This window comes from Corvus kubaryi, unplaced genomic scaffold, assembly GCF_017639235.1.
Source record: "Corvus kubaryi isolate FWS band 111438036 unplaced genomic scaffold, C.kubaryi_AGA036_p1.0 37396, whole genome shotgun sequence".
In the NCBI taxonomy this organism is placed as follows: domain Eukaryota; kingdom Metazoa; phylum Chordata; class Aves; order Passeriformes; family Corvidae; genus Corvus; species Corvus kubaryi.
This window is the reverse complement of record NW_024581135.1, coordinates 14,114,639-14,136,451: the sequence shown is the minus strand read 5'-3', so window position 1 is coordinate 14,136,451 and position 21,813 is coordinate 14,114,639. Positions and strand designations below refer to the sequence as shown.

The window sequence follows — 21,813 nt, the reverse complement described above, 5'->3', positions numbered from 1 at the left end:
TTACAGTGCGCTTTCCGGAAGTCTGTTCAATTCCTTTTACTAATTTTTAATTATTTTTGCTCATTTCCCGCTGCTCCGGGCGTGGCCCGGGGCGCGGCTGCCTCCCGTTCCCGAGGTCCCGCCCCTGCCCGCCCGCGCGTCTCCCCGCGGCGGGGGTGGCCCCGGGAACAGAAAGCCGACGGTGTCTGCTCCCGCCCCTCGCGGCCCGGCCCTGCGGAAGTGACGCTCGGGCGGGCGCAGCGCGGCGCGCGGCGGCCATGGGCAGGAAGGAGCGGGGTGAGCGGGGCCGGGAGGCGGCGCGGGCCGGGGCGGGGGGACCCTGGGCGGGGGCTCGTCACAGCTCCCGCTCTGCTCCCAGATAAGAAGAAGTCCAAGAAGCGCCATTACGATGACGACGAAGACGATGAGGACGAAGGTGCCGGGAAGGAGCCGCAGGAGGCGGTGCCGTCGGCGGCGGGGAAGCAGGTGGAGGAGAGCGGCACCAAGGTGGACGAGTACGGCGCCAAGGACTACCGGCTGCAGATGCCCCTGAAGGCCGACCACAGCTCGCGGCCGCTCTGGGTGGTGCGTGCGCGGGGGCCGGGTCGCTGCGGGACGCGGCAGGGCCGGGCGGGGGTTCTCTCGTGGAGAAGCCGGGACTGCTGCGGCGTCAGGCGGGGACGCGCAGGGCGGGCCGGGGTGTGCGGGTGGAGAGCCCCGGGGTCGCATTGGAGCGGGATTTGCTGCGGTTCGGGGCGGGTGCGTCCCCTGCGGCGCCTGTGCTGCCGAGACGGGAGCATCGGGAATGCTCAGGGAATTGCTCCAGCCCCAACAGCCTCCCCGCGGGGCCCCCGCTGTCGCGGGTGCGCTGCGGACCGGGCAGGGCACAGGAGCATCTCAGCCACACGTCTCAGGGAGAGCTGTAGAACAGCGCGTTAGCTGATGACGCGAGAGGGATCTGTCACCGCAGTGACACAGCAGCGGGGTTTGTATGTTGGAGTGAAACCGCTTTAAGACAGGCTGGTCTCATCTTCTGTAACTGGAGCCGTTTGTTTTCTCTGCCCTTTGAAAGGGACGTCAGTAAACTTTCCCAAGGTCTGGCGAGTGGTGCAGCATCAAGGGAAGAGATGGTTGCCCAGCCAGCGTCTGCAGGGTGCCTGTCACTGAGTGCTGTACAGGCACCTAGTGCTGACACCCAAGTGCTATCATTCATTCATTCATTCAGCATAAAATGAGCAAGGAGTTTTGTTGTTCAGGCAAATGGGGCTGGAAGCTTACCTCTACACAAGCAATTTGTTTAGCATTAAAAAAGAAGAAATACCCCCAGCGTGTTAGTCTGGAAAAGCCTTTATCGATCTGAGTGTGATTTATTCATAGTGCCGTGGAAGGGACACAGACAATGCCTGGGACATGCCTGGACCATTTCAGAAGACAAAAGTTACATGTTTATTCTTTTTCTTGTAACTTCATTATAAGATTCAGTTCAACTAACACTGTTGTGCTTTCAGCATTTCTTTTTATTTCTGCAGGCTCCCGATGGCCATATATTTCTGGAAGCCTTTTCTCCAGTTTACAAATACGCACAGGACTTTCTAGTTGCCATTGCTGAGCCTGTGTGCAGACCCACCCACATCCACGAGTACAAGCTGACTGCGTACTCCCTGTACGCTGCCGTGAGTGTGGGCTTGCAGACAAGTGACATCACTGAGTATTTGCAGAAACTCAGCAAGACTGGTGTCCCAGATGGAATAATTCAGTTTATTAAGGTAAGGCTATTTTATGGCATTGGAAATACATCTGTTGCTACTAATTAATTCCTTTCCTGCTGCCCCTGCCTAATTGATTTATTATTTTTTAATCATTCATCATTTTTAACTGCCTTATTCTTCTGTTACTGTTTCAAGAGAACATTTTTTTTTCCTGTCTTTTTGCATGGCATATTGCTGCATTGTTTTCATAATGTATCCTGTGTAGGATTTATTTTAAAAAATAAATTAAAGTGTCTGTGCAGATACTTTCAGCCAGTATGACTTGTACATGGGGAAGGTTTCCTCAGATTTGCCCTGAAGGATAACTGAGAATGTGGGAAACAGTCTGTAATAGTGGGGCACTATAAGACAGCCTGCCTTATCCTGCAAGTATGCTCTCACAGTCCTGGAAGTAGATTGAAATGAGGTATAAAAAGTGAATATCTGTGCCTGATCTCCTGCATGAGATGATGTGAGTGTCTTTTGAAAATGCCTTTTCAGGTTTGTTCCATGAGCATACCAGCATTGCAAGTAAATGTTTTGTGGCATGGTGTTTCCTCATAAAGACCTAAAGCCATTGCAGTGTTTGGTCCTAAATATGGAATCTCTCTTTTGCATGTTCCTAATGATTGCTCTCTTTGTTTGTAGCTGTGCACCGTCAGCTACGGGAAGGTGAAGCTGGTTCTGAAACATAACAGGTAGGTGGCTTCTTCCTTAGCTCTTGTGGCAGGAAGCCCTCCAAGTGCACACTTGTGCTTGAGTGAGTGCTTTCAGGAGCTCTGGAGTCTCACAGCTGTCAGCTGAGTGTAACAGCTCCCAGGTATCACTTTTACAGCTTTTGGAAGTATTTAATACATTAGCTGGTGAATTGTGTTTGGCTGTCCTGAGCTAGCGCTGGTTGTCATCACATTCTTAAAAGTAGTTTGCAAATTTGATATTGTAGCTTGTTTCTTTATTGCTTGGATTTGCAATGTGTCCTTGAGGTTTTCAAATCATTGTTTCCTTCCTTTCATCCTTCCATCCTTCCATCCTTCTTTCCTTCCTTTTAGAGAAGCTTTCCACAGCTGTCCTGCAGTCTTGTGTATTCTGACATGTGTTCTGTTATTCAGGAAAGATAAGCAAATCCAGTGACAAGAGGTGGGTGCTTGTGTCTGGATTGAATCTGATTTGTTTTAAAGCTAGAGGATAATGCTGGAAGGGGCCTGGAGAAGTAAAATATGAAGCCTCATATTTTAACTATGATCTCCAACCAGCATCATCATTGAGGAATCCCCAGGATGCACTAGTTTTAAGTTTTTAGGTGGTTTGTGTTTTGGAAGTTTGGGGTTTTGTCTTTTGGGCTTTTTTGGTGCTGTGGACAGGACTTGAAAACACCAGATGCAACATTTTCACAAACTCGCCTCAGTTCAGCCTCAAAACAATTTACTTCACTTGCATGTCACAACTAAGACCTGTATGTGAGAGATCCGTGTAGGCAGTTTTGCTGGAGTTTTGTTAGAGAGTATTTGAGCAAGATGGATGGATAACTGCACAGTACATGATGCTTTTGGTATGAGGCATCTTTTAAAAGTTTAGGTTGCCATAATGTCTTTATTTTTAAATTAGCACCCCAAGATTGGATGCTTGAGAGTGATCTGGGACAGCTGTGCATTGAATCATCTATGGCACTATTCCTGTGAGTTATTCAGTTGATGAGTTCATAAAAATGCTTTCTTTTATTCTTTAATTTTAGGTATTTTGTGGAAAGTACCCACCCTGATGTCATTCAGCAGCTTCTGCAAGACCATGTGATTAAAGAATGCCGCCTGAGAAATGCTGAGGGTGAAGAGACAGAGCTCATTACAGAGACATTCACAAGTAAATCAGCGGTATGTCCAGCCATATTCTGAATTACTGCAGTGACTGGAGGTAACCGCAGTGACTCTTGAGTAGTTTGGACTGGTTATTGTTTGCTTTTTGTATCACCTTCATTCTGCCAGCAACAAACTTTAATGTGCTCAAATTTGGGGGGAAGAGGGGAGCCCAAGTGTGTCTCTAATGAAACCTTTCATGAAAATTCATGTTCCTCTATTTCAGATTTCCAAATCCAGTGAAGGTGGCCTTGGTCCATCAACTTCACAGGGAACAGATGCTCAGAATAAGCCAGACGTCCCAGCTGACTTATTTGAGTTTTATGAACAGATGGACAAAGATGAGGAGGAAGAGGAGGAAACGCAGACGGTGTCCTTTGAAGTCAAGCAGGTATGAATATTGCACAGAAGGACGTAAGCATGAGAACTTACTAGGAAGTACTGTGGCTCTTAGTTTGGTAGGGGAGATCCTTGGAAGTCATTAACATTTATTTCCTTTTACCTTTCAAAATTTAGAATCTTGTAGGGTGGTAGGCTGGGCATTGTTCCTTCCCAGCCTGCAAAGCACGGTGCTCACAGGCCAGAGAGGCTCCAGGGACTCAGGGAGGTTCCCATCACATGTGGCTGACTATTAGTTAGTGCAAGACAACTGAGAATTCAGTGGAGTGCTGCTTTCAGAGAGCTTTTTTTTCCCCTCTTGCTTTTGTTTTGTAATTTGTGGTTGCAGAAGGAACTCTTTCTTGGTGGTTCCAAGTTCATCACTTGAGAAAGGGAGCTGGAGGTTTTAGCACAGTCCTTGCTTGACCTTCAGAGAGCTTCTATAGAATTTCTCAAGTTGTTTTTGGACTAAGTGATTCTAATGATGCCTTAGGAGGGGAAAAAGGAATTTAAAAAAGGACAACTTAGTAGCTGTTTTGTTTATTTGAAAAAAAGCCAGTGCAGACCAACAACCTCTTGGTGATTGATTCAGCCGGTCATTGTCTTGGAATAACTTCCATACAGGGTATGGATGTTTTTAAGGTAACAGATGTGCAGCTTTGTGTAATATAGAGAACCTTTTGTGTCTGTTACTGAGCTCTTCGTTGCAGGGCTTCATGCTGTAGCTTAGTCATTGCCAGGTAAGCAATAATCTGAGCTGAATGTGTCGTGTTCTTCCATCTCCCTGAAGAGCCCTCTCTAATATTAACTGTTGTTTAAAATGTTTAGGGGGTGGGCTGATCACAGGTAAAGTTTCCAGAGTAAACCTTAGCTCTTGCAGACTTCATAAGCATAAAAAATAATGCAATTTCACTTGGTACTATATAACGTAGTTGTTTTTAGGGAAAAAGAACTTAATTCAGATGTGGAGAATTTATTAACTGAAGCTTTGTTTCCTCTTCAGGAGATGATTGAAGAACTTCAGAAGCGTTGTATCCATTTGGAGTACCCCTTGCTGGCAGAATATGATTTCAGAAATGATTCTGTGAATCCTGATATTAATATAGATCTGAAACCTACTGCTGTCCTCAGGCCCTATCAAGAGAAAAGCCTAAGGAAGATGTTTGGGAATGGACGAGCCAGGTCTGGTGTTATTGTCTTGCCATGTGGTAAGTTTTGTGTTGGTGCTTAGACAACTTGTTCTTTATTTGCTTGTAGTAAAGTGAATTCCAAAGATGACAGCTGTCTGGATTTCACACAGCAGCAGGGACTGTTTTGGTGGCAGTGTGCAGAGTCCTGGTGGGTTTTAGTGAGCAGGTGGTGAGGCTGTGCTGAGGGAGAGTTGGGTTGCAGAGCTGTCGGTGTCCCAGCAGGGGCTGGGGAGCAGCTGTGGTACCTTCACATTGCCAGTCGTGCTTCCACTGTGCCCTCTGCCACCTCTGCTCATCTTCCCGTGAAATGTAAAGCTGTTGGCAGTGGAATTTGTTCCTTGGTTGGGAGTAGGGAAATTGCAGGGAGCTGGCAATACAAAGGTGGCATAAAGGGGCGTCCAAGGAAGAAAAGAGCTTGTGTGCACAAGTGCCGGGCAGGGGAATTTGAGGAAGAAATGAGAAACATGCAGACTGAGACAATCTACAGAAAACGGGGAAAAAACGAGCAAACAGGAGATTGTGTGCCAGTGCCCTCAGTACTGGGGGAGGAGAAAGCACATGGGATATGGCGAGGGCCTGAGAGTGCGTAAGGGGTGCTGGCGTGTGAAGGATGGGAAGATTTACAGACTTGCTTTGTAGGGGAATGTGCATAACTGGCAGGGACAGAGGAATAGATTGCCCTTAGGAAAGCTTTCTGTAGCCAACTGTAATTTAACATTCTTTTGAAATTAAAAAGCATTAAAATGGTTGCTTCTAATTGTCAAAGCCATTGTTTACAGTTATTTTCTTGAGGAAATACAGTTGTGTTTAGTAGACAATCCAGCTGTTTTTTAAGAAGCAAATACTTGATCTCTTTAAGACTATTGTAGCAAAGAAACAGCGAAGAATTTGCCCTTACATGATTTCATATTCTCTCACAATTCTCCTTTGTTTTTTTGTTTTGTTTTCCTCCTACTCCAGTGGTGTCTGAGAGATGGCTAATGAGTGTCACTCCTCCTGCCCTGCAGGTGCTGGCAAGTCTCTGGTGGGAGTGACGGCTGCGTGCACTGTGCGCAAGCGGTGCCTGGTGCTGGGGAACTCTGCGGTGTCTGTGGAGCAGTGGAAGGCCCAGTTCAAGATGTGGTCCACCATCGACGACAGCCAGATCTGTCGCTTCACGTCTGATGCCAAAGACAAGCCCATTGGCTGTTCTGTTGCCATCAGCACGTATTCCATGTTGGGGCACACGACCAAAAGGTCCTGGGAAGCAGAAAGAGTAATGGAGTGGCTTAAAAGTCAAGAGTGGGGCCTTATGATACTGGATGAAGTCCATACCATTCCTGGTAAGGAAAGGGCGTGCAAACCTTCTACGTTGCACACATTGTTGATGTCTCTCTGTTCTTTTAGAAGTGGTGTTTTTTTGCTGTTCTTCTCATGATTAGTGGAGTAAGTAAACCCATGGTTCAGGGTTTTGAGACAAGTAAACTGCCTTGTTCTACTTCTTTTTTTTTCCCTCAATACTGCATAGTTTAGCAGACCACTAGTTTTCTGAAATCCTTCAAATTAGACACTGTGTTTTCTGTAATGGCAGTGTAAAGTACAACTTCCTCTGTGTGGGTTGATAAAGTGCTCTTAAAATACCTGAATTACATTTGCCTAATTTTGCTGCAGACATATTTGAACAGCAGAGGAATTCATCTGCCTTCTTCTCTTTCATGCAGTGGCACTGCAGGCCAACTTTTAATATTTATGAGTGACCGTAATGATTGCCATCCAGAAATAGCTGTTGTCTTTGAAATTGCAACGTAATTGATATCTATACTACTGGAAAGTAATAATGTAGTATTAAAGTGTCTGTGGAATGATCCTGGATAAAAATACCACCCAGGATTCTGTTAGCTGTTCTGCCTTATTCTCATTTGAATATAATTTGGTGTCTACAGAAGTAATGGATTTCAGAAATAGACCTTGACGATTAATTGCCATTTTGTCAAAGTAGCACAGTGCTGGCACTGTTCTGTCACTTTTGTTCTTACTTGGTTTTATAGAAATGAAGGTATAGCAACTCCTCTGTGATCTCTAGCAATACTAAAGATGAGTAATTCTGCCATATCCTGCCAGTCCTGAATGTGGCAGTCAGCCAAGAGTCCTTGTGTCATAGTTCTTTCCAGGAAGTAATACAGACCTAAACCAAGCCATGTAATCTCTGAATATATTAATTTTCTCTTGGGGAATGGGAAATAATAAAGATGCCAGAAGGTTTACTGAGATTTTCAGAGTACATTTGACGATGCAAACTAAAGCTGTAATCACGGTGAAGTTTTGTAACACAGATTTGTTAGGAGTGTATGTGGAATGGGGTACAATTTCCAAATCCTGTGCTTGCCTTATGTTCAGGAGTTGATGAAAATGTCTTTTAAAGTTGCAGTATTTATCTTCTAAAACCATTCAGGAAAGCTAACAAAAAATTTGTCTTGGATTTCTTAGCAAAAATGTTCAGACGTGTGCTCACTATTGTACAAGCTCACTGTAAGCTGGGGCTGACTGCTACCCTGGTCAGAGAAGATGATAAAATTGTTGACCTGAACTTCCTGATTGGACCAAAGCTCTATGAAGCCAACTGGATGGAGCTGCAGAACAGTGGCTACATTGCTAAAGTCCAGTGTGCTGAGGTGATGCTCTGCTTTTTGGTACTATTAGTGTTTATTTAGTATGCTTATAACTTTGAGAAAAATTCTTGCAGCTCTTAAAACAAAGAATGATAGCAGAAATTTTAAAAAGTGTAAGAAAACGCCTCTTTATTTCAAGCCTGAACATATGAGGATGAAACCTGAAAACATAGGACTGGATCTCACCATTCTTTCCAGTTTAATGGTGTGACCTCTGTTCTTTCCAGCATAGGGGTGAGAGGTAAATCTGGTCTCAAAAGAAGTGAAAATGTTTCACACAGGCACATTCGAATGTTAAAGTAATCTTTCTGGGTCAGATGGAAAGTCTAACTCAATGTATTGTCTCTGGTAATTCACATGGAAGATACCTAGGGAAGAGTATAAATTTCTCCAGGCTCTCTGTTATTTACAAGGTTTCTGTGTAAGCATTAGTGGATTGCTTTTTCATGAACTTGTCTGGTCTCTTGAATGGAAGTAGTTTTAGCAGCTGCAGTGTGTTACGGTAGAGTTTTACGAAAGTTTCTTTTCTGTTTGGGGTTTTTCTTCTCCATTGTTTGTGGGGTTTTTCTGTCTTTGCTGGTTTGGGGTTTTTTTTTTGTCTTTGTTGTTGTGATGTTTATGGTGTTTATTTATATGGTGGTTTATTTTAAGCCTGTCTTGGTAATTCCATGCAATTTTCCCTAGCTCTGGTACTGGAGTAAAAGATGCAGATGCAGGTCAGCTGTTCTCCTTTTGACCACTGTGCAAACTGGAGGTTGTAGAAAGGAAAAACCCCACTGTTTTGAACTCATAGAATGCAAGTGAAAGGCACCTAGAAAATAACTGTTGAAGGGAGAGTAACCAATCCTCAAATTCAGGTTTGCACTTAGACACTTTGGTTAGTTCTGCCATGCAAGTATAATTCTCAGTCCCTGAACTGCCCTTTAGTCATTGAAAAATGAAGCATGGGCTACCTTTTGTACTGAATGATGGGAAAATTCTGCAAGTTCATATTCCTTAGGCCAGTGTTTTGAACTAACATTTGATGGCTCTACCAAAAGCAAAGAATAAAAAAGCCCAGTATTGATGACTGATAAATGATGAGTCCATTACATGCACAACTGCTTTGCAGATTTGTTTGGATTTTCTTGGCACATGTCGAGGAGTAGCATCACTTGGCTTATTCCCCACAGCCAGGAGAGGTCTCTGGCTCACTCTTTAAGAGCAGTTCTTTCCATGTGGCCAGAGAGAGCAGTGCTGATGTCTCATAGGTCAGGTCATGGTTGTTGCAGGTGCTGCTCTAAAAGAGAGTGAGCATCACAGTTAAAAAAGTTACACAAAGTTTAAAAACAGACAACAAGCCTGTTCTTCACTTGTTCTTTCAGTGTTTTGTAATTTACAAATAATCCCTTTCTGAACAGCCATACCACGTCTTTGGATTGGAGTGCATGTCTTGCAAAATGTAAAAATTAAAATATCATTGGGGTGAGAAGTAGATCTTACCCATTTCCTAATCCAGAAGAGAGTGCAAATACAAAATACATGGGCTTGCTATGTATTCAGAGAGGCACTGAGCAATAGATTAAATTTTTTACTGTAGTCAAGTATTCAGTATTCATATCTCACTGTTGCTTTGATGTGATTGTCTTCTGATTCAAGAGTTTTAAGTCTTTCATGTAGACAGCACACAATAACAACAGAGCCTATTCAGTGCATGGATTTATTTTTAATGTAGTCAAAGGATAATAAAAGCATCATCTGGCATTTAACTCACTGGAAAAAATATTTTGAAACCAAAAATTAGTTCTTATCAGTACAGAACAATTCATGTTGTTTAAATAAACTCCCGTAAATTGCTGTTAACTTCCTTAGCTGAATGGTGGTTATGAAAGAGGCTTTTCTCTGCAGTATTTTGTTAATTTCTATTGTGTAATGGGCATGAGGGATTAACACGTGTACAGCAGAGTGAGTGTTTCCTAAATTATATGCCCTGTGGATAGTGTCATACGTTATCAACAGTGTCATTTCATTGGCTTAAACTTCATAATGTCTTCTTTTTTCATGCTACAGGAGAAAAAATAAGCCCAGACTTACTGAAGTACTATGGTAGTTATTTACATAATGAAAGAACTGCTTAGGGATGTCTGTTGAAAACTTCTAATCAATTCTAGTGTTTTGGATATTCCAGACTCAGTAGCTGTTAAAATAGAGGTCACTCCTATGTGGGTATATGAAGAAAGATGGGTGAATTTGTTCAGTAATGAAGACAAAATGTGTCTCAGCTTTCAGAATATGGATGAAAATTAGTCTTTATTGGAAAACGCTTTGACTGCTCTGAAAGGGAGACTACACAGACAGTTCATTCCCTTAATTACTGCTTTGTAAAAAGTAGTAGCATTCAGTACATTATTTAAGTGTGAACATAAAGGAACTATCTTTCAGTCTTGCTCCAGTCCCCTTGCCTATTTCTGTCATGGATCTCAATGCCAGAGCATAACACTGAAATGTTGATTAGTTAAACAGATTTTAGCAGTGCAGGAGACTTCACTGACTGGCAGCTTTCGTTTTGCTACAGAAATTTGTTAAAATCTGTGGCCTGCACTATACAGAAAGTCCTAATGCATTATCATCCCCCAATATCTTTTCTATTCCCACTGGGATTAAATAAGTAAATAATGGAGCATTACTTTCTGTGTGTATGTTTTCTAATTGTAGGTCTGGTGCCCAATGTCTCCTGAATTTTACAGAGAATATGTAGCTATCAAAACAAAGAAAAGGATACTGCTCTACACCATGAACCCAAATAAATTCAGAGCCTGTCAGTTCCTGATTAAGTTTCATGAGCGACGGAATGACAAAATCATCGTCTTTGCTGACAATGTGTTTGCACTGAAGGAATATGCAGTCAGACTTGGGAAGTAAGTGTTCACTACCAATGATGGCATCCTCCTTCCATGACAACTTCCTTGCAATCTCACAGCTTTCAGTAGTCTTTGATATTTTTTGTAATGCTGTAACTCCAGTCCACCTGCATAAAAAGCTCAAGAGGCTATTTTGGGATGAACTGTATTGGCCCTGTAACATGATTTCAGTGTTTGAAAAGAGTCTCTGTTTAGCATTTGTTTCAGAAAAGTTTACATCCAAGATTTCTTTGGAAGATTTAGTATTTTATTTTATGTTATGTTATTTTAAGTTATTTTATTTGTATTAGTAAAAGCCAGTGGAAAAATGAGGGCTTTTAGAAATATCACTAGAAGTATTTCTTTAATGGATGGTAGCTTCCCCTGTCTCTCAGAGACAAAGGTTTTCAAATATCTACACTCTGGATCTTTCAAGATGTTCTGAGACCCAGGGCCTCCCTCTTCAGATTCTCAGAAGGTCTTACCCTTGACAAAAAAAAAAAACAACTAAGCTTTTTTGGGATCTGTGCTGTGTTAGTGCACTACCTAGAACTGCAGTAATTGTTTAATAAACTAGAGGATGTTTCTCCCTAGAGCTCCTTGGTTACCTTAAATGACTGTAACATGAGTGCAGTTACAGGAGGCTGTGCAAACAGATTTTAATGAGGGGTCAGCATCAGTCTGTTGGTAGCATTTGGGGAGGGATGATCAGGGAGAGTTTGTCAGGGTCAGGCATAGAGTGATTATTGGGAAACATAACCATATAAGCTGTCCTCATCCTTTCTTTGACAAGCCCAAATAATGCCTTGCTTGCTGGAAGCTGTGGGGCATTTTGATGGTGTATGATGTCATGTCTAGGAATTTCATCAGTACTCCTTAGCAAAACCACAAACAAGCCTTGCACTTTCCAAAATTCATGATCAGGTCTGACTGCAGTTTAAGGGCTGTGTTGTGCTGGCATGCTGTGACATTAAATAGCAAGCAGAGCTAATGGTGGTGGATGAATTCCAACATCCGCGGTCTCTTTCATCATTTTTTTAATCTGTCTGGACCGAGATTAGCTGTAATGATGCCTCTGGAATGTCCTAGCACTGTTCAGTGCACCACAGACAAAGTCTTTAGCACAGGTGATGCTGGGAGGGGGGGATGCTGTGGAGCACAGCAGTTGTAAGTGGTGTAGATGCTGTGGAAATGCGGCAGGAAAACCAGCTGAAGAAATAGTAGGGGGCCCCTTTTTATGTTTTGGTGTGTGTTCTGTGTTTCTCACATCATTTATGGAGCTCCAGGTTATCCAGCTGTCACTATTAGAAAGAGAGGAGGCTTGCAGTGCTGGACAAAGGTGAGGGAGCCTTTGTTTTACAAAACTAGAAAGTTTTGTATCAGTTTGCTGTCAGCAGGCTAAACCAAAGAGAACTGTTAGTTTGTGCAGGACAGGAATTCCGTATGTGGAGGAGAGAGCAGCCCAGTGGGTACAGCAGGAGTGCTGTGGCTGTGTGCCCATGAGGAGCACAGCTCCCACTGCCCTTCTCATGGCCTGACGGAAGCATGCGGGGTGAATGGGCTCCCAGATGGGGGGAGAGGTGGCCACGGTCCGGCTGCCTCTGCTGGCTCCTCCCTTAACCCCCTTGCCCTTGGTAGTGGGGAACTGTCAGGGAAAGACTGTGCACATGACAGGAATTATTTTGATAGCAATTTTTGGGGCCATAGAATTCAAATTTGCTTAGCCAGCTTTCCCTCTGTCATGAGTCTGTCATCCAGTATAGCACAGCTCATGTGCTGACTGGTTTTACTGGTGTTAGGAATATGTTTAAACCTCTGTTTCTGAAGGACTGTGCCTCTGTCGTTTTGTCAGTTATGCCAGTTAATGGGAGAGGAATCTATCTTTGCAAATCCCTCAAGTGTCTTTTTGCAGTAAGGAAAATGAGTCATTAAAAAAAGAATCCATTTAGCACTCAATGTTCTAGATTCAGAAAAGTACTCAGGAGTGTCAATGAATTACTGTCAAGTAGGATCAGGGCAAGTTAAAATGAAGGATTGATAGCCAGGAGTCGAGGATTATTCTGTTCTTAGTACAAAATGTGTTTGAATGCTTTCTTGGTGGTCTTAAGAAAAAGAAGGCTCAAAAGTGCTTTAGTTTCAGTTTAAATCTGCCATTTAACTTCACAATTTAAATACTAAATGAAATTTAAAGTAACAGTTAAAATATTACTGAATGCTACTAATTGAATAATGATGGTACTTTTTCAGAGTTGACTCATTTGCCACTTTCATTTTTTAGCTTTTTTTCTGAAAGCCTGCTTAAATACACTAAAGAGGAGAATCAGAGATGACTAGGATTGTTTGGTAAAAAACCCTAGAATAAAGTTGGTAGTAGAGAAAGCAAGAGGAGCCAGTGCACAGGAATTAGTTGATAAGAATAGAAAACCTTAGTCCTGTGCACAGCCATGTTTATATTCAGCTACCAGTCATGTATGTGCAACACTAAATGGAAAAATTGAGCTTGGTTCCTTGTGTTAGAAATAATTTATGGAAATGTGAACAAAACAATAACTGGAATACTTCACTCGTACTGTTTGGAGATGCTTGGTAAACCAGCATTTGGAAAATTAGTGCAACAGATGACAAAGCAGTGGCTGTGCTATCCTGCATGCATCTAACTGGTTTTGTGTGGGCTTTGCTCTTTCTAGCTTTTTGGGTTTTTAACTCTGCTTAGGCAGGAATAAAACAGACAGACCCTGGAAAATTTCTAGCCATCCAAGTTATTCATGAAGTCTGTGGGTGACTGAGAGTTTGTGTGAGCCTTTGGGATTGAGACATTAAATGTTCCATGTGATTCATTGTCAAACATTAGAAATGGTAGGTGAAATGCCACTGTGAGCTGCTCATGGAATGTTTGGGGCCTTTTTCTCATTTCAGTAGGCCCAGAAGGTATTAGAAGGGGCAAGAGGTTAGCTTTAAAAGCAAAAATAATTTTCCCAGAACAACACCCAGCAGCCTGGTTGTGACATCCAGCATATCCTTGATAGAGAAGCCTGGATTTTCAAGTGTTTAAATAGGGAGCAAAGGCTGCAGCTGTCAGTGTGCTAACTCAGTACATTTGAGGAGAAAAAATCTCCTTATTTTAACAGCTGCCTTCAGTCTTTCATGTAAGCTTAGCAAACGTATTCAGTCTGTTGATACACAGCTTCATTGGTGCACGTAATTGCAAAACATTTGTGACTGTCAGAATTTCTTTCTGCCTGACTGGGTTGCTGCAGAGGGTTCCACAAACCCCTGGGAAGCTGCCATGAGGAGTCAAACAAGCTAAAAGTAAACTGAAATCTGTACCAGAATCTGGTTTGTTTTCATATCTGCTTAAATGTGTACTGCACTCCCTGCCATGGTACCTCATAAGAAATGAGTGAGAAATCTTGAATTTATTTAATTTGCAAATGTTGTGTTCTTTTCAGACCCTATATCTATGGTCCTACTGCACAAGGGGAAAGAATGCAAATTCTACAAAACTTCAAGCACAATCCAAAAATCAACACTATTTTCATTTCCAAGGTGAGTGAGTACATTCACTGTGTCCTTGTGCCTATCTTCAGAATGAACTTTAAGAGTCAGCTGCACATGCATGGTGTGCATTTGACATCTTTGTATCACAGCCCACAAAGAAAGCTGTGCTTTGTATTTAGTGTTGGCTGGGGAAATGTGGAAATAAAAGACTGCTCAGAGGGTGCTGCTCTGTTGCAGGTAGGGGACACATCCTTCGATCTGCCCGAAGCCAATGTTCTCATTCAGATTTCATCCCATGGTGGGTCGCGAAGGCAGGAGGCTCAAAGACTGGGACGGGTGCTGAGAGCCAAAAAAGGTAAAGGAGGTGGTGGCTGGGCTCTGGGCCTTGGATCATCGTATCCTAGAGCAGGAGAAACTGGGTGCTCATGAAGTATCTTTATACTGTCCTTGGATTATGTTTTAGTCAAAGAGAATATACCTATATACCAGTGAATGAAAATGAAGCATCTTCTGGGTCAGTAAATTTAGTGATGAGAAAACTTCCAAAGGACAAAAAAAGCTGAAAGAAAACTGACTTTTTGTTCTTTGGCAGTTCTCTCACTTTTTCATTCCTTGATACTTCCTTCAACATGAAATTGTTTGTAAAGAATCATAGTATTACTCTAACAAGCAAGCCTGTGGAAATCGCTTTTTGATACTGCGGACTACTTGCTTTTAAAAATTGGATTTGGTTTTTGACTAGTATGTTTTTGTAAAACATGGCCAAAGGAATTTTTTTTGTTTAGAAAAATTATTCTTAAAATACTTTCTACTCACACTTAAGCTCTGCACACACTTTATGTGCAGTTTGTGCTTGTTCCAGGTGAGGCTTTGTTTGAAAATGCAAACAAAACCCATGCTAGTGAATTGACAAAGTCTTGGTGAAACCCTGGATTTTAAAAGAGAACCCTGTTACCAGGGTAATAGACCTTAAGGACTGTAAGTGTAAAAAGATCATTTATACACAGCCTGGTATATGCTGGTCTTCAGATAGTCCTATGAATTCTTAGCTAAGTATCTTTGTCTCACTTTAATTCAAAACCATTGCAAATTCTTTACATGGGTAAAACTTTTCCTTTTTCTGTTGTGCTTTTTTGACATGCACAGCAACCTTGCTCTTGGCTTTTCACTTCTTGACATAATAGACTTAAAAACAATTTTATCTTTCACCTTGCCTACCAGAATAAAGCAGCAAGATCTTCTTAGAGCACCTGTGTGGTTGTGTTAGTCTACATTTCCTTTTCTGTTTTTGTCTTTTCACCTATCCTCAAGTTACTGAGCACCAAAGTAGGGGTTTCTGTGCTGTGTCAGTTTATGCAAGGTCTGGGTGCAGCTAAACAATGCAATAGTTTTTGTGGGGACAATTTAAACACCTGTTTTCAGTATTTATTCCACTGTTGTTCTCTGTTGCAGTGTTCCAAGTGGAACTAATCACTGAGTGCTTTTGTCTCCTAGGCATGGTTGCAGAGGAATACAATGCCTTTTTTTATTCCCTTGTATCCCAAGACACTCAGGAAATGGCATATTCAACAAAACGGCAACGATTTCTTGTAGATCAAGGTTATAGCTTCAAGGTAACTTGTCCCTTCTATTTATTATGCTTGGGGCATAAGAATGTAATTTTCATATTGTTTAATGTTAGTATTTGATCCAGTACTTGAGAATTCCAGTTGTGGAATGCATTAATGAAGTTTTTTCTCACAAGTGGAACTGCTCCGGTATTGTTTTATCATCTGTATTATTGTGAGGGTAGGTACAGGTAGCTTTGTACAGCTTCTGGAAAGGTGTTTTAACTTCAAACCAGGCACCCTGCAGAGTGCAGTGCATGGTCCTTCATGGTTTATGTTTGTGCTGTTCTGTTGTCCATCTGTGCAGGCCTCCCATTATTTGTTATTACACTGAGTCTGCATAAAGCAGTGTTGGGTGTTCTCATTAGTGTGTCAGAGTGGGCAGCAGCAATTTAGACTTGCAAAACTTAAGTGACAAATAAGTGCCAAAGAGCTCCAGTCTCAGACCAATATTCCACTATGTTGTCATCTTCCAAACATAACATCTCATTTTACCAAAGCTCCTCTATATGATAGATTTCATGGTGTATCTCATTTATTTTTCTTTTAATGCATGGACTGCCCCATATGCTCATCTGTTGGGCTGCTAAAGGCAGCAGAGTGTCATGACAGCTCTTGGGTTTAGGTAAATGATTCCTTTACAAAACTGGAGCTTACTGCTCTGATTTGAAGTCCTCCCAATGAGAAGTATTGTTGAGGAGAATAAAAAATAAGGCTGTTCAAGAGCTTGTCTGTGTGAGGCACCAGTACAGGACATCCCCCTGAACTGCTGCTGGGCTGGAGTAAATCACTGCTCTGGAAAGAGCAGTCCATTAAAGAGCTCTTTAGAAACAGACATGTCAGAGTCTTTATAGGTGAGAACTTTGTTTCCCTTTGTAGTGAATATGTTCTGACAAAAGTTGTAGATCAGTACTAAGCTGCAAATAATTACAGCAAATGCATCTATGTGGCTGTAGCCAGAAAGAGGAGAGCAGTCCCTTTACTTATATTTGAATGCCTTGGATTCTAGAACTAAGAAAGAGGTTAAAATAGAGGGATTTCATTTTGCAAGGAAGGAGCTCTTAGTCCTAGGAGCTTTGGTGTAATGTGGGACAAAAGCAGTGCAAGTGGCCAGCTAAGTATCTGGAGCAATATTTTGCTGACCAGTACTGGAATGTTCTTTATTTGCAGATTAGAAACAAAACATTAGAATATCTATTTTCTTCTGTTTGCCAAACTTAGTCATAGCTGGTGTCAAAGAATAGGGCTGAAAGAAACTTCCAAAAAAAACATCTATTGTGTTCCTTCATGCCAAGCAAGGGTGAACTATGTGTATGTCATTCACAGCACATCTGCTTTCTTAGTCTTCCAAATATGGAGACTCTACCTCTTCTTTAGGTAGTTATTTCAATGCTAAAGTCGTCTCCATCAGAATTTGTGTTGCTAAATAACTAAAAATTCACTACTAGTTCAAAGGGGTAACAGTTTTCACTTTTTGTTTAGGACTTACTTTCTTCCTGCCATCTCTTAATAGCTCCATTCTCTGCCTTTCACCAAAAAGAGAACTGGAGTAATACGTTTTTGCTAAGTCCACATATCTTGTCTTTGCTTCTTAAATATCAGCCTTACTACAATTTACTGCTTGGAGTGTACCGCTAGCTGTTTTTTTTGGTTAGCTGAATTTTAAACCAGTAGCAGAAGAACTCTGTATATTAAAGAATTGGTGGTAACTTTAAACAGGGCATCAGTTGGACAGCTTGAAAGATGATGCAGTGGGAATTCTTTCCATTCTATGAGTCATGCTAGTACTGTTTTGCAACCAGAGCAGGAAACAGGCAAATGCAATTTAAAACTGATTTTTGTGACTTCTTCTTCTTTTTTTTTGAGATGACCATAGCACATATCCTCCTAAATAAACAAGGAGGACCATAGTGTTCCTTTAGCCATGTAGGACAGATTGCTTCCATGAATGGATTCTTTAGACTCAGACATTTTGTCAGGAAAACATCCTTTTTTCAAACTAGAAATTGCCACAAATAACAGCTCACAGCACTGATTATTCATTCCAGTGTTTCCCTACCCCATTTTTTAAAAGCAGTACTTGGCCGCTAATATGGATTTGTTTTACCTTTAACTTTACTTACAGTGTTTTTGTGATCTGCTCCAGCTGAGACTGCTGAGGTAATTAGTTTATAATTGTATTGACTCAAGAGGTAAGCAGAAAAGACGAGGAGGGGAAACACTACATATAATCAATGGCTGAATTAGAATGTCTTTCTCAAAACCTTGTCAAGTTGAGAACAGTGGGAAAACTGATTGTTATGTATAAACATATACTTACAGAATTCATTTAACTACAGGGAAAATTCTTGTGAAGTTTTCAAAATACCTCTAGTTAAAGTAAGCTGCCTGTTGCAAAGCTTTATAACAGAAGCTTGAGATCTTTTCAGTTCTTCAGAAGTGGAGGTTTGTCAGCTGGTGCAGCCCATGGCTCTGCATTGCCAGTAGGTCACATGTGCCCTGTACCCACAGTTACCAGATGAGTTACTGAGAATTCCAAGGAGAACAAACCTAACTGAAGTTACCCAGTGTCTATGTACTCAAAAGCTGGAAGAGTCCTTTTGCTCTGCTGCTGATGCTCTGTTGCAGGTTACTGCACTGTCTCTCAACAGCTGTACATCTCAGTTTGTTAGGATTTTTTTCCCCATTGTCCTGAATGCTTCTTGCTAAAGTTCTCAGTCTCTGCAGAGCTAGTGGATTATTTTTGTTAAATATAAAATGCTGGTTCTTAAACTAGACAATCTAGAGCCTTCAACATGACACTAACTTTGCAGTAAGCTGAATGCATATCCAAGTTATATGTGCTTTGGTCAGGTTCTTGGTCAAGCTGGTATAAACAGTGTTTAGCTGACATCCTCTCCCCAGAGCTTTTCTTTCTTCTTTTTCATTTTTTCCCCCCCTAAAGGTTCAGCTTTTGCATTTCCAGCTGGAATATAACAAGAGATGTGTGTATATGTATATGTACATCACTTAGCAAGATTTTATATGTATCTGTGCTATCTGTAGTGTGAAGTTGTTCTAACCATTAATAAAAGTTGAAGGCAGTTCCAACAGGATATGGAATCAGAAATCCTTGTCTTGGCTTTGAATAGCTAACAGTGAGGAGGAAGAGCCCTCACCTTGTAGTGTGCTCTGTTTCTTAGGTAATCACAAAGCTGGCAGGCATGGAAGAAGAAGAACTTTCATTTTCAACCAAAGAAGAACAGCAGCAGCTTCTCCAGAAAGTCCTGCAAGCATCTGACCTGGATGCTGAGGAGGAAGTAGTTGCTGGAGAATATGGTTCAAAGTCAGCTCAGGTAATGAAGAATTCTTTGAAAAGGATGACCACAGGTGGGACAGAATTGGATCATTTCACTTCCATCCAATTCTAAATGTGATGTTGTCATTGATGACCTGGTATCTTTGTGAAACATTAGAGAACAGATTTATTTTTCTAATCTGCATTAGCCTTTAGCTATTGGAATAATTCACTTTTTGGGCACTTGGAAGAAATTAGACATGTAATTCATGTCTTTCTCCATCATATTTGAAGGAGAAGGTAACAGATCTATTGTTACAGATTTTGAAGTCATTCTTTAAGTCATATGCAATGAAAATACTTTTAAAACCTCTGATCACACACTAAGCAGGTACTTACACTCCTTGTACTTGCAGGTGTCCCGTCGTACAGGCACCATGAGCTCCATGTCCGGAGCAGATGATACAGTTTACATGGAATACCACTCCTCACGGAGCAAGGCATCTTCAAACAAACACATCCACCCCCTCTTCAAACGCTTCCGGAAGTGACATCTTCACATGGGCATTTTGTTGAAACTGTGGATCCATGTCTTTGTTCCTGTAGCTGAAAAGATGGAGTTGAAATTTATGACAGGTCCTTTAAAAGACTTCTTTATATGCATCTCTATAGCCACTTACTTACCAATGTATGTGCTCTTATAGGTGAATGGGAAAGCAACGAAGGAACTAAATCTTACCATGAAAATATTTTTACAAACTTTAGGATACAAATATGTCACAGCACATATTTTTTTGTGTGGCACTGGCTCCTTGTCTTATGCCCTCATTTTCTCATCCCCAGAGGGCAGAAGCATACAGGCCGCTTTGTTCAAGAGAAGTACTTGTCTGGTTTTCAGGGTAATTAATAGATTTTATTTTTAACAGCTGAAGATCCTTTTTCAGAAGAGTCCTGAAAAGGTTTTGTAAATGAAGTTTGTACTGATGTTTGAAATATTATTTATCTGACTATTGTGTCTGCTCAGCAATATACTGTTTTTCAAAATGTTTAAATAAAATCATTCAATGAGCTGAACAAATCCCAAGAGGAGCACTTCACATTATATTTTTAAACCGAGAGCTAATTTATACTTACGACTTAACCTGTATTAAAATTCTAACAGATTGGTCAGAAATGTTTTAGAGTTTGAAGACAAGAAGAAATAGGGACTCTGTCTCCAAAGTAAACTCAAGGAAAGCATTAGTAGTAGTAAATACAAATAAATTCTGTGCTCTTTCTCCTCATTTTTCTTGCTAGTGTTGAGAAGTTGCTCAAATAAAAGCTCTTTCTGTTTTTATTTATATTCTATTTATTAACCATGCAATAAAACCTTCGTAACTGCTAAACAGTGCACTGTCACCACAGAAGTTATTACTCAATCAAAAAGCATTTTGACTTCTCACAAGGTGAGTTGGAAGAATGTATGAAGGAAAGATTCCTGAGTTTGTTTTTTTTAATGAAGGCTGCAGTGTAATTCTAGAAAATTATAGGAGAAATGGTGGTGGTTTGTGGCAGAAGAATGCTTTCTAAATAACATCTACTTAATAATGTAACATGATGCTTGGTGTTGTATTAAGAGGTGTTACTTCACTGATTGTAGAGCTTTAGGAACAACCTCTGTTGGTTCAAAATAGGTTGATATAAATCTTAACTATACTGGAAGGAGCATGCATGGTATAGCCATCCTGGTTGTATGACAAATGTGCTTCAGAAGAATACTGAATTCTGTTCCTTATTAGCATGAATTCACAAATCAAGACTAGAAATATTGGAAGCATAATTGAGAACAGATGGTGCTTGGTTTTGGTCTCTGTATCAGAATCAGGTAAACTGATCTGCTTCAGTTTAAACTTTGTTTAGGCTCTGAGTCCTACCCTGTAATACTTGGTTCTTTCTCTTGTGCTGAGTCTTCTGCCTCACAACCTGGAACCAGCCATGGCAGTGCTTGAGCGGCTTATATAGAAGAGATAATTGTGCAGTATTCTGGTGCTGATTTCCTCTCCCCAGTTTAAAGCACTATTTACTTCTGATAGTAGTTTGGACCAGCTCTAATAAATGCAAATGGCTTAATACTGATTCCTGTAATTGTGGAATTACTAGTAGTAGCTGGATTTAGGATGGCGCTGTAGTTCTTGTGTAGTAAATTATGATTAATGATCTCACTCTTCTAAGTAATGTCTGTGTGGGATGCAGTACATTCAGCATCAAGTAAAGCATAATAATTCTACAAGGTATAAATGGCTCCATGCATCAGTGATAGCATCTTGGTATTCAAACTACTGCTATGATTAAGTATGGTAATTACTGCCTGCTGTTACTCCAGGCTGTAGCAGCAAGCGGCAGACTGGTACACTTACTCTACAGCTGAGTTGCTGCTGCACATGGCAGCACCTGTACCGTAACAGGGTCAGTCAGCTCTGCTTTCCGGGCAGCTTGGTCACTGAGGAACTGCTGGCCCCTCACTGCTCCTGCACTCTGGCAGTGCACCCAAGGGTCACAGCTCCAGATCTGCAGTCCCAGCCCTCTAGGAAACTAAATTGTCCATGAAAGAACAGATAGTGTGGCAGAACTGTGATTCAGATTATGAGTGGTCTCAGAGGCAGGTGAACTCAGGGGTAAGTAAATTATTTCTTGGAAACCTGTGGATAGAGGAGGTGTGATTTTCTTGGATGTAATTCAGGTTTCCTTGTTGGAAGAAAAGCTTTTTCTCTGCTCCCTGG

The 21,813-nt window shown here is 41.4% G+C and overlaps 1 protein-coding gene across 1 annotated transcript; it reads left to right on the top strand.

Moving 5' to 3' along the window:
• The first annotated feature begins 169 nt into the window (after window positions 1–169).
• ERCC3 (ERCC excision repair 3, TFIIH core complex helicase subunit) lies at window positions 170–20,439 on the top strand. The gene is made up of 15 exons (XM_042041376.1): window positions 170–276; window positions 359–564; window positions 1,509–1,745; window positions 2,376–2,425; window positions 3,460–3,595; window positions 3,804–3,968; window positions 4,959–5,163; window positions 6,153–6,467; window positions 7,612–7,796; window positions 10,488–10,690; window positions 14,122–14,218; window positions 14,408–14,525; window positions 15,665–15,783; window positions 18,960–19,112; window positions 19,471–20,439. The coding sequence occupies exons 1-15, from the start codon at window positions 258–260 to the stop codon at window positions 19,603–19,605; spliced, it is 2,343 nt and encodes a 780-aa protein (XP_041897310.1). The 5' UTR covers window positions 170–257; the 3' UTR covers window positions 19,606–20,439.
• Window positions 20,440–21,813: the final 1,374 nt, after the last annotated feature.